The sequence below is a fragment of the Mastigoproctus giganteus genome, chromosome 5, assembly GCF_048544385.1.
Source record: "Mastigoproctus giganteus isolate SK-2022 chromosome 5, ASM4854438v1, whole genome shotgun sequence".
NCBI classification, from domain to species: Eukaryota; Metazoa; Arthropoda; class Arachnida; order Uropygi; family Thelyphonidae; genus Mastigoproctus; species Mastigoproctus giganteus.
The window spans coordinates 146,278,810-146,292,034 of record NC_143579.1 but is presented as its reverse complement, the minus strand read 5'-3'; the positions used below and the strand labels follow the sequence as shown (position 1 = coordinate 146,292,034).

At 38.4% G+C, this 13,225-nt stretch overlaps 1 protein-coding gene across 1 annotated transcript in view; it reads left to right on the top strand.

Moving 5' to 3' along the window:
* The window catches only part of LOC150085750 (AP-5 complex subunit beta-1-like), an 842,186-nt gene that overhangs the window by 539,312 nt on the left and 289,649 nt on the right, over positions 1 to 13,225 (top strand). The window contains exon 17 of the mRNA XM_090374678.1: positions 12,745 to 12,814. Coding sequence (XP_090230804.1) covers positions 12,745 to 12,814 — 70 coding nt within the window. The remainder of the gene's footprint in view (positions 1 to 12,744; positions 12,815 to 13,225) is intronic.

Genomic DNA, 13,225 nt, shown 5'->3' with positions numbered 1-13,225 from the left:
AAACAGAAGGAACTGGAAAGTTGCTGGAGAGGCTTTCATCCTGCAGTGGATTGAAAATGGCTGATGATGATGACATTGGATAACCTTGTTGGTCCTAGAGGAGCCCATCACCTCCCATGTGGGTGATGGGCTCCTCTAGGACCGGACCAAGACATCAATCTTTTCCTCATGCAACTTGAGTGTTATCTGGTCTGCCACCCTTCTTGTCCTATGTGCATTTAATTGAAGATATTTTATCTCTTGTGTAGGAGTAATGGTAGGTTGTCTAGCTATAATCGTTCCTTGCTTGGTATGTACTCTTTACATTTTTATACACCATGCGGAAGGGGTCTCTTCTAGAGTGGTGGTGGTGCACTGACTTAGCAATTTTACAGTTTGCACAGGATGCTGGCTAGTCACCACATGTCACACTCTCAGTCAGCATGGGTACATGAACAGATTGCATACTCTTTATGCGTATCTGCAGGAGCGTCCATTGGTTGATGTGCTTAGAAATGTTTCTCTGTGCACCCTGCTTATAATTTGCCATTAATTTAGGGATCATGAGCTGTCTATTGTCCCAGACAGCACATGCCAGCATGGGCAATGCATTCACATTCACCTTGACTGTCAACCGGTGGTGATGTTCCTGTCTCAGCATGTTGGGTGGTTGTGTATCCCTCTTTGGACCATTCCTGCCACTTCACTATGGTGGCCCACAAACAATGGCTGCAGTTGCTGATATTCTGTAACCTGCCTTTGCAGCACTATAAATCATTTCCCATTAAAACTTCATCATGTTCTTTGCTTTTCCAATTGCACAGACTTTGAACTGACAAACTGACAGGTACTCCCTGTGCTGTCACTATACACTGAGTGATCACTGAATTATGACCACCTACCTAATACTTTGTAGGTCCTCCTCTTGCCCTCGGTACAGCAGCTATCCGACGTGGCATTGATTCAAAAATATGTTGGAAGCGTTCAGGAGGTATGGCCAACCAAGCTGTGTTATGTAACTAGCAATGCAGGTATGGAGGTGAGTGGTGTATCCAGACACCTGATATGCTTTTCCATAGTGTCCCCCAAGTGCTCCATGGGATTGATATCGGAGGAGTTCGGAGGCCAGTTGATATGCTGGAAGTCAGAACTGTGTTCCTCAAACTATTCCTGCACATCAAGTGCCCAATGGCTCAGTGCATTGTCATCTTGGAAGACACCATCGTCATTCGGGAAAAAGTGTAACATAGCAGGATGCACACAGTCAGCAAGCAATTGACGATAGTTGAGACCAGTGATACGTTATTCCACATTCACCAGGGTTCCAAGTTCCTGTCAGTGAAACACGCCTCCACTGGCCTACGCTTTTGATATCATGCATGATGGCTCAAGAGCCTCATGTTGTTGACACCAAATCCGTACACGACCATCCACGGTGTGGAGTAAATAACATGACTCATCCGACCAGCACACCTTCTTCCAGTCTTCTGACTTCCAACTTGCATGCCCTTTGCACCAGGCGAGTCTTTTACAACAATGAACCTTGGTTAGGAGAGGATGCCATAGAGGTCATCTGCTGGTATAGCCCATACGTGTGAATGTGTGATGCATGGTCATACCAGATATTTTTCCAGGTTGGCCCAGGTTGTATTGGGTAGTCAACTTTTCAACAGTGCTGCACTTGTTCGCCTGTACGTCGTCTGACCCGGCACTCACCTCTAACATCAACCTTTCGTTGGCCATTGCAGTTTCGCCGTCGGGTCGTTGTTTGACCATTTTGATGCCAGTCATGGTACACCTTAACAACAGCAGCTCCCAAACACCCTACAAGTTTAGCCATTTGGGAAATCGAGGCACCAGCTCGTCGAGCTCCCTCAATCTGTCCTTTATCAAAGTCTGATAAATCCTTCCTTTTACCCATCACACCCAGAATTTTACTACCTATTGAACCACTGACACCTTATCTATGCTACACCTTATCTAGATCGACTAACTGTGTACTCTCATACCTCACGTGGTTAACAGGTTTGCATTCAGTTTTCATAGGGGTGGTCATAATTCAGTGACCACTCGGTGTATATATGCTGTGCCTTTTCAAGATGTCACTCCTAGGTACTGTGGGATATATCCACTCATGGTGATAGAAGTCATAGTGTTTTGACTAACGAGTTTTACTCATCTTTTCTTACTTATGGGGAAAAGCCTTCTTCGGTGCACCTATTTTCAGACTTATTAAATGTTAGAACATATTCTGATTAACTATTGTCATTATTTCAGTATGTGTGCATAGAGGTACTTTTAATTGGCTATCTATCTAACCTTCGGGAACCATTAAATCTGTCACATATTCTTGGAAATTATGTTAATTTTGATGATATATTTCAGTATCTAGAATGCATCCATATCTATGACGATATCTAACCATATTTTGGACTGATATTAAACAAATCGTAAACCATCACAGTTTGGCTGAAGAGGCCCTTGTTCCATTAAACTACAAAATTATTATAATTAGTGCAATAAAATCATATTGTTTTTGTGTGGAGGTGGTTCAGAGTCAAACTGTGGCAGTCCCACAGTAAAGTTACTTTACTGATTTAAAGGAAGGAAAACCACCTTCTTTTATTTCTTTTTTGTTTATTAGCATAATAACTTCTCTAGTTGCCTAATCACTAGGTGGCACCGCTCCTGCCTATCCATGCTAGGGCCAGATACCCGAAACGAAAAAAAGTAATCTCTTCAGGGTGAAAAGAAGAAACAATGGATTTGACAAACCGAGTTTCACCTCAATCTGTGGACCAAACTCGATATCGTGGCAGCAAGATGATTTCTAATCCATCTACTGCCAAGAGACAAGGGAAAGATGTGAACTAAACCCCTTCTCCACACTTACTGATTTTCCAATCTTTAATGGATCAACCATCTCTTAATAAACTTACTCCCTTTATCATGCAAAGATGTCGAGAACATGTTTCTGTTCCACTTATTTAAAAATAAGTGGGACCTTGACTTCCGATAACATCGATATCCAATATTCTCAGGAATCAATTTACCTTCCATATGATATTTTATTTTAAGGACCGATGATATGTGCAGGAACCGATGGTTTTCCAGTATAGCTGGAACGATGCATGGGTGGAAATTTTCAGATGCGTGGTTTGCAGAACATCACTCGTACAATTGTTCTCAACCAATTAGCATCTTTGTTATTGTTCAATACAACATTCCCACATGTGACAGTATTCTTTATCTTCTGTTTCATGTGCTAGTTCAGTGTGTACGCAGAATGTATTTTTGTTAATTATACATAATTAGAGTAATTTAATTGTGGTTATTTTTGAATTTTTTGAATTAAATTTAAATTAAATAACCATGGCTCCTAAAGCCCAAGTTAAGAATGAAATATCCATTAAAGTAATTAAAGCAGATGATAAAAAAAATATGAAGAAGGAGTAAAAATTGGTACATGAGTATGGTTTTCCTCATCCGACCGTTTATACAATAGCTAAACAAAAGGATATTCTAAAGAGTGTTAAAGAGTGATGATTCCACATTGGTACATAAGGAAAACTTTATTATGGAAATGCTTTTGTTCATATGGATTAGGGAAAAGCAGATGAAGGGTGACATAGTGCCTAGACAATTTATCTGTGAACATGCTAAGCAGATCTAGGATCATCTGAAACGTAAAACTCCATCAACCAGTGGTAGTGCTGTGCATTTTGAAGACCTTAAAGCCAGCAGAGGCCTTTAAAAAGCAGCTGAGGCCTTTAAAATTGAATTCCAACAGTTTGTTGATCAGTAGGGTTATCTTCCCCAGCAGGTTTTTTAATGTTGATGAAACCAGTCTCTTCTGGAAGCCCAGGAGAACATACATCACTAAGGATAAGCCTATGAAAGATAGGCTCACTCTCATGTTGGGTGCCAATGCCTCTGGAGATTTTAAGCTGAAGCTGTACTGCTGTATCACTCTAACACCCCTAGTGTATTTAAACAAAAAAAAAAAAAAAAAAAAAGTCAAAGGCATGCTGGGACTGTTTTGGCACAGTAATAAGTAGGCCTGGGTTAAAAGATATCTCTTCAATGAATGGATGCTTGAAGTTTTCTGTCCTTCAGTGAAGAGTTATCTTGAGAAAAATAAGCTTCCTGTGAAGGCACAATTCCTGCTGGATAACATACCAAGCCATGATCCCAACTTTGTTCAATCTCTTGAGTCACAATTTGATTTTGGTCAAGTCAAATTTTTGCCACCCAGCACCATTCCTCTTCTTTGACCAGTGGACCATCAAGTGATTGCAAACTTCAAGAAAATCTATACCAAAAAAATGTTTGCAAGTTTGCAAAAATGTTTGCAAGTTTTCAGCGACCTCTAGTGAAAATGCTGTCACCCTAGTGAAAATGCTGTCACTCTAGTGAAAATGCTGATTGGATGCTATGATGCAGTCACAAAAGAACTGGATGCAGGGAATAACTTTGATATTATATATTTTGATCTTAGAAAGGCTTTTGATACTGTTGTACATGGAAGACTGCTGCACAAATTGGAGCAGTATGGCACTGGAGGCAAATTGCTGCTATGGATAAAGGGATGGTTGAGGGGAGAAGACAGAGAGTGGTAATCAATGGACACTGCTCATCGTGGACTAATGTTATTAGTGGAGTCCCTCAGGGTTCAGTATTAGGTCCATTATTGTTTTCTGTATTTATAAATGATAATGATGATGGTATATCAAGCTTAATGTCCAAGTTTGCAGACGATACAAAGGTTGGCAGGGTTCTTAAGGGCACTACTGACGCTATGCTGCTGCAACAGGATTTGGAAAGGTTGAGCAGATGGGCTGAGAGGTGGCAAATGAAGTTTAACATTGACAAATGTAAAGTACTACATATGGGAAACAGCAACCCCAGAACAACATATCAACTCTGTGGTACTACACTGACAGTGGTAGAGAATGAAAAGGACCTGGTGGTAATTGTGCAGGCAGATATGGAGTTCTCTGAGCAGTGCAGTCGGGCTGCAAGAGTAGCTCATGGTGTATTGTCAATGATATACAGGAATTTTTCTAGAAGGGATAAGGAGGTGATGATTCTCTTGTATAAGGCACGGTTCAGGCCACACCTTGAGTACTGTATACAGGTCTGGAGGCCTCATTTCAAGAAGGATGTAGAGCTGCTGGAACGAGTACAGAGAAGGGCAACAAGATTAGTGAATGGAACAAAATGTTTCTCTTATGAAGAAAGGCTTAAATTTTGCAAATTACAGTGTCTGGAGACTAGGTACATGTGATATATCACAAACTATGAAAGATAAAGCAAACTGGGAAAAATACCAGCTTACTGGTTCTGTTGGTGTGTTAATAGTGCTGCCATTTACCTCACAAGCCAAATAATCTCTGCAGCAAATATTGCAATAACAAAGGCATCAACTCAGTGCCACAAACTTTACAAACTGTGGTGGAATGAAGAATGAAGTGGGACAAAGAAAGAAAATAAGTAGGCCTTGAAAAGTTTCCCACCACTACCAATCTGAGGCAAACTTTAAACAGACCCTCTGTCAATAATGAGCTAGAAAGGACACAATATAACTCAGCCAGAGAAAATTGCAATCCTATTAGGAGAAACCTTCCTTTGCAGAATTGTCAGCAACGTCATCATACAGTGAAATCTTCAAAGATATGAAGCCCAAGGGAAACAATACAAAAGTAATCTCTATACAACTTGTGAGATATCATGCAACTAATATTTTACTATAACTGAATTGGGAATGAGATTATCCAAGTGCAAGCAGTGAAATTCCAGCTTCAAGAAATCGACAAGTTTTTGAAGACTACCATTTTATTGACTTAAATTGGTACAGTTAAGACTACCATTTTATTGACTTAACTGTTCTATTTTTTTTTTTTTCCTGAAAACTCCAAACACGAGAGGTATTAGAACCTATAGTACTTAGTACTGTGCTTGGGTTGAAGGTTGAGAAGATGAAAGAAGATATTTGTTGACATTAGACTTGAACTTCTGTAGATTGTAATTTTCAGGAAATATTTGTGAAGGAAGATTGTTCCAGAAAACGGCAGTTGAATGAATAAACAGGGAAAATGAAAAGTTGGTTCTGTGAGTTTGAAGTTGGACAGTAAATGGATGTTGGCTGGTGGCAGCAGTTGTTCAGACTGTTTTGAAAGAGAGGGTGAGAATTATAGAAGCCAGTTCAGAAGAACAGTGCCCATGGAAGTATCTGCAGAAAAGGCATGCAGCAGAAACAGTACTTCTATGAGACAGAGAGTGGAAAGACTGTTAGAGAGGAGTCATTAATTAAGCTAACAGCCCTCTTCTGAATGGAATCTAGAAGCCTGAGAGAGGTTTTGGGGGCACTTTCCCAGATGTGGGAACAATATTCCATGGTAGAGCAGATTTGCAATTGTACAGAGTGAACAGTTGTTTGGAAAAAAGTAATGCCAAGAGCGAAAGAGAAAATCAAGTTTTTTAGATGCAGAGGAAGCAATATTTGTAATGTGCTTGTGCCAAGAGAGATTAGAAGTCAGGGTAATCCCCAAAAGAGATATATCATTTTGCCTAAAAATCGGAGTGTCACTAAAGATAAGCATAGGAGCAGAAGAATTCTTTTTGCGAGATATAAGACAAGACTGAGTTTTAGAAGGATTGAAATCAAGTAAGTTGTCTTTGCCCCACTGGAGAATTATCTGGAGATCGGCATTTAAGGAATTGGTAGCGAAAAGTTGAAGAGAAGTTGAAGCTGATTGAGCAGGGCAAGGTTTTTCAAAATGTAAAGTGGAATACGATGTGCTATTATTAGCAAAACTATGGATAGGATTTCCAGTCAATGGAAGAAGGTCATTAATATACAAGAGGAAAAGAGTGGGGGGAAAGAACTAAACTTTGGGGGACACCAGCATTAGTGGAGAAGTTAGAAGACATAGTGCCATCTACTATCACCCTCAGTGAGTGATCAGAAAGAAAACTGGATAACCAATTACAAAAGACAGTTAGCAAACCATAAGATGGAAACTTGTTTAGAAGACCTTTATGCCAAACACAATCGAAAGCCTTTGAGATTTTAAGAGAAACTGCTTGTGTTTCCTCAAACTTTTCCATTGAATTTGTCCATATATGGGTAAAATAAGACAGAATATCACCAGTGGATCGACACTGACGGAATCCATACTGGTGATCGTTGATCAGACGGAAGGTTTCTAGGTAGTTTAAGAGTTGGCAGTTAATTGATTTCTTCATTACTTTAGAAAGAGTAGAAGTAATTGCAATGGGACAGTAATTGGATGGGAGGGACTTCTCACCCTTTTTAGGAACTGGCTGGATATAAAGGAAATTTTCAAGTAGAATGAAAAACACCTTTAGAATAAGAAAGCGAAAAAAGAACAGGAACAGGAGTAAGTTCAGGAGCACAGGTTTTGAGAACTAGTGGAGAAATATCATCAGGACCTGGAGCTTTCTTAGCATCGAGATTCGTCAAAATCCTTCTGACATGCTTTTGACGCAACACCACAGGAGACATTGAATCAAACATGTTGGGAATGGTGGGAGGTGTTTTACCAAGATTATTAATACATGAGTTGAAAGAAAAATGGGATGCTAGCAGGTCAGCTTTATACTTGGCTGAAGTGACAACAGAACCATCTGGTTTTGACAGAGGTCGGAGCAGATATTGGGAAAAGCTGCGGCTAACAGCTTTGGCAAGAGATCAGAATGCTCGGCTACTATTAGGGCAAGAAGCAAGTTTTCTACTCTTAGCCCGTTCAAAATCTAGTTTGGACTGATTAATGACTGATTTACAATTGTTACAAGCTTTGGTGTAGGCAGAAAATTAAACCAAAGAATTGGAAACAAGCCAATTACGATATGCAACGTTCTTCTCTTGAACAGCCTTAACACATTTATTTGAAACCAAGGTTTAGATAAAGGACGAGATTTTAAAGTAGAATGTGGAATAAAGGATTCCATTCCCACAAGAATAATTTCATTGACATGATCTGAGCAAACGTTGACATCAGAAGTTTTGAAACAGTAATCCGACCAAGGAAAAGAAGAAAAGAAATCACGCAGGTCATCCCATTTTGCATTCTTGTAATGCCAAACAAGAGTTTGGGAATAGCCATGAGATAAAAGCTCCATTGGAGAAGAGGCAATCACCAAGTTGTGATCTGAGGTACCTAAATGACCACTCACTTTGACCATGTACTTAGAAGCGTTGTTTGTGAGAAAAAGATCAAGCGTGTTGGCTGTATGGTTGGGATTGTCTGGTATTCTTGTGGTTAAATGAACAATCTGTGCAAGGTTATTAGAAATTGCAAAAGCCTCACCATCTTGACAAGATGGGTCGTTGTGACTAGAAAATGGAATCTAGCTGGAGTTGTGAACATTAAAATCACCAAGGAAAATTACCTCACTGTTAGGAAAGTTGGACTGGAGAAAGTCAAGTTGCAAAGAGAGAAAGTCAAAGAGCTCCAAGTGATTAGTGGAGTTGGGAGAATGGTAGAGACACGGATGAATTTGATACAGTGAGGTAGAGAGATTTTAAGCCAGAGAAGATTGAAAAAGGAGATTCCAAATTACCAAGTCTCTGACAGTAAATATCAGAATGGACAAGTACCACCTTTGAGGTGAAAGGAATCATACAGGGAATAATTTGGGCAACTGAAATGAGCAGTAGTTGAATCAACTGATAACTGAGATTCTTTCAGAAAAATACATGGGGTTTGGCAAACTGCAAATGGAAATGGACTTCGCTCAGATTAGAATTGAGATCACGTATATTTGTGAAATGAACTAGGAAGTGTTTGGGAGATTTTGATCTTTTTGCAGATGAGCTTACTCTATTAGTTTGACAATTCATGGTATTCAATAGTAAGGAAAATGGGGGGGGGGGGACATGCTGTATGAAGTAATGAAATTTTTGGATAGGGAGTACACATGTTAAGAACATGCCCAGATCCTTGACATAACCTGGCCTTGGCAATGCTCCCCCCCCCCTGCATACACACTACTCGAACTTCCTCCAGTAGAGTAGAGGTAGCAAGATTATACGCTAGCTGATCCGGAAGCCTCCAAAAGAGTTACCAAGAGGTTCGGCCCGGTGTACTAACTACTGGCCGGCCTGCAAACACCGTTTTAGAGCTGTACCCTCAAAATGTAAGGAAGATTGGATCTCGCCGTGATGTTCATCATAACCTCAAAAGTCATCAGTCATACTGCATGATGGAAGAGATTTGGAAGGGTTGACCGGAACTTAGCTCTGGAGACTAAACATGTGTTCCACCACGTCAAGCCTCCAATAAGCAAAGTGGTGGTATTGCACCAGTTGATGAGAGTCATCTATCATTTCTCCATGTAGTTTGGGTGCCACACCTCGACCCCTGCTTATGTGGGTTCATACCTGGGTAGTCACCCAGTGTGCTTGTGCATGGAGGTTACACCCAGCATTACTAACACTGAAGGACTTCGCTGAAATTTTATATACTTGACTTGAATGTCACCCGAATATTAGTTCCATCAGTATTTTAGACTCCCAGGTAGCAAGTACAGCTTGTCTGGCATATCTAAGAGAATGTCTCTGACAACTTCAAGGACCTAAGGATATATTAAATCATACTCTATAAGTAGCTTTATAGTCCTAGTCACAGTCATTATTTTATTTTTAATTTAGGTAGAGATTTTTTAGGTTTCAACTTAGTATACATAGAACTGTTGTTTCATTTGAATCTTGCCGCCATTGTTATAATATAAAGTGAGTGGTAGAGAAATTCAAATTTTTAATTGTGGTCAATAGCCCTAAAGTTCAAATCAATTAGGTTCTGGTATAAGCAGTAACTTTCTTTGTTGATGGCATTTCCACTTTTCAAAATTTGATAAAAATTATGCAATTTTGATTCCAGAAGAAGGTGGCCATAAGTTTTGTTGATGATTTGGAAAGTTTTGTCTTTTTGTTTACAGACGATGTTGGGTGTACCCATTTCATGGACTGTCGAATATAATGGAACAGCCATGTTTCATCACACGTGATGACCTCTAAATAACTGAGCATTGCCAGCACAAAACCTCTCTGGAAGATCATCATAGATTTTTTTTTTTTTTTTTTGGCTGATGCTGCATGAGCTTGCTTTCTTGCATTGTGTGCCTCTACTTATGCTAATCCCTTTCTCCCTAGCCATCATCTCTCATGTGATTAGCTTAGGTAACCACCAAGAACAGATTTTTCTGTACCCCTCAGTCTGTTAATGATGTCAGAACTCCGTTTGACATTCTTGCAGTGTCCATCACTTGTCTAGTGGCTATGCACCTGCCATTTTGAATGAACTTGTCAATGAGCTTTTTGTTTTTGCTGTTTGTGACAAACGTTCTTCCAGTTCTTGGTTTGTCCTTCATGTTGAAATAACCTTCCAGAACCATTGAAGCCACCTTCGGACATTACTTCGATCAATTGTCTGGTCCACTTAGACTGCCAGGAGTTTTTGATGGATAGATGTGGCTGATCACCCAATTTGAATAGGTGCTCCATCACACACCATTGCCAGAAACAGCTGTCACATTGTCCAAACATGTCTTCAGATCTAAAACCACCAGAAAAATGATATTAGGTGTGTTTATAGGTAATTGGTAGTATAACTGGTGTACATAATACATTTCCCCTTCCTTATGCATGTTTGTGTATGCATGCTTGTGTGCGTTCACACGTGCATTACTTATTGAGCCACCCTTGTAGTAGCCATATAGTTGCAATCAGTCATGGTATATATTTAGAAGAAAAATATTTTCAGAGTTAAGCAATCTCATTGAAAAATTACGGCCTCCGTAGCCGAGTGGGCAGGAGCGCGAGTGCAGTAGCACACGCTCTTTGAGTCGACCGGGGTTCAAGCCCCTGACTGCTGAATACGGTCGATCTGCCAACCCGCACTGGACCAGCGTGGCAGATTATGGTCCATTTCCCTCAGCATGAATTGTTGAGGAGGCTTCCACCCTGCAGTGGGTTGATAATGGCTGCACTTTACTTTTACTTTTTACTTTTATTGAAAAATTGAGAGAGTGGCATTTTCTTAAAACTGGAAATATTTGAGAAGTCATTATTTTTAACCAGCAGTGGTAGTGCTGGTTTAAAAGCCTCAAATTGTAACACACTCACTGGTGTGAGGCTTGATAGATCCACCTGCTTTTTTTATTATTATTATTTTTGAAAAATGAAAAAAAAAAGTTTTCTGAACTTTTCTTAATGAGTTGGAATTCTCAATAATTTTTTTTTTTTTTTTTTTTATAAAATGTTATATTTGACATTTATTTTGTTTTTTACCTTTATTTTCAGAAAAATCAAAATTTTTGCTAAGTCTTTTTGGAAAAACACTCAAATAACAATAATTCTAAATATAAAACTGTTAGCCACTTCCATATTCAAGTTTATGAAATTATTAAAAGTGTTTAAATTTAAACTGATATGTAATATTACTGGTATCCTCATTATGTAAACAACACATATCACTTCCAAAATTACTCAAGTAAAACATTCCTCAAGTGAAACTTTTTTATATTAAAGAAACTAGACGAAGGAAGAAGAAGAAATGCCAGTCTCAAACTGACAATTAATGCACAACAGATATTCACAAAATTATCCGCATTTCACAAAAATATATACAAATGGATCAAAGTCTGATAGTGAAGTAGGTGCTGCAGCAGTTCCCCCTTTAAACATTGTCTCTGTATCTCTGCCTACCGAATGCAGCAGTTATACAGCACAGTTATTTCCCATCAAGCTTGCCCTAGAAAATATACTCCATCTCTCCATCAAAAAAAGTATAATATATATGGACTCGCAGAGTACACCAGTAGCCTTACAAAACACCAACTCGCCAACCAATCCTTTAATCTAAACCACAGGAAGTAACATGATGCATATTCAGGAATGCTAGCAAGTAGTCATCTTCTGCTGAATCCCAGGCCAGTGTGGCCTGGGATCCAGCAGAAGATGTGTCCATTGTAAGGAACAATGGACACATCTATGGCAAGCTCAAACAGATAAGTTATTTCAAATAAAACCAGAACCACAGTTATGGACCTCTAGTTTCCGTGCAAACAGAAAGAAAGAAGCAATCTTAGCCAGAGCACGAATCAGGCATAGTCAGTTGACTCAACTATTTCTCCTCACAGAAAATAATCCTTAATATTGTACGCATTGCAGCTCTCTGCTTGCAATTAAGCACATTATTGTCGAATTTACCCTATACAAACATGATCGGCAACTCTCATTCAGCTTTCTTCCAAATTTAAAAGAACTTTTGAAACTCTCACATATCATAGGCAACGATGGTAATCCCATAGAGTTATTCTGCCACTAGATTAAATCCATTTAAAAATCTGATATTTTAAACTCTCGTACTCCGAGAGGCTTTTCAATTTTCAGTAAATCTGTGAACTTAACCATTTTTCACGCATTTGGATTTTTAAGTTTAATTTGTCGTTTGTTGATCCAAATCATGATTACTTGAGAATTGTTGTTTCGTTTAAAACTGCTTATTTTTATTCATTTTTTTACTCCATATTATATTTAACCAAATATATTTAGCTTTGCTTAGTAAAAGGTTTTATACTATTTGAATTTGATTAATTTTTAGAAACTTAACGTGGTCATCATGCACTAAAAAGCTCTATTAAAAATTTCATGAATTTATCGTTACTTCTTGATGTAACATTCAAATTAAAAAAAAAAAAAAAATTATGTGTTTTTTTTTTTTTTTTCTTCTTATCCAGTTAATGAATCAGGCTATAACTTTCAAGGTCCTTTTCAATATCTTGCAAACCCAGTTTTGGAATTCATCAGGCAAGTTACTTTTTATTAGACAAAGCAGAATGCTCGCTTTATAATTTTTATTATGTTCTTTGGCATATCTTAAAATCAGAAATCGTTTTGTTAGTTTTTTTTTTTTTTTTATATAATGATGAAATAGAAGTTAAGTTTGTGAACCATTCTAATTAGATTACCCACAACTGAAGTATTAAAGTATTAGTACATGAATGGCCAAAAAATATAAAGAATCTAGGCATTATCTGTATCCGTTTAAAAAAAAAATTCAAGTTAATGTATGCAGTCTCTTATATTTTAGACATGTTAGATTTTATTTCTTAAATTTATTGATTTTTTTCCTTTTTCTGTGATTAATCGAAGCAAACAGTAAATAATCAATTACATTGTTATAAATTAGTTAGCTAATAATATATAAAAGTAATTGTT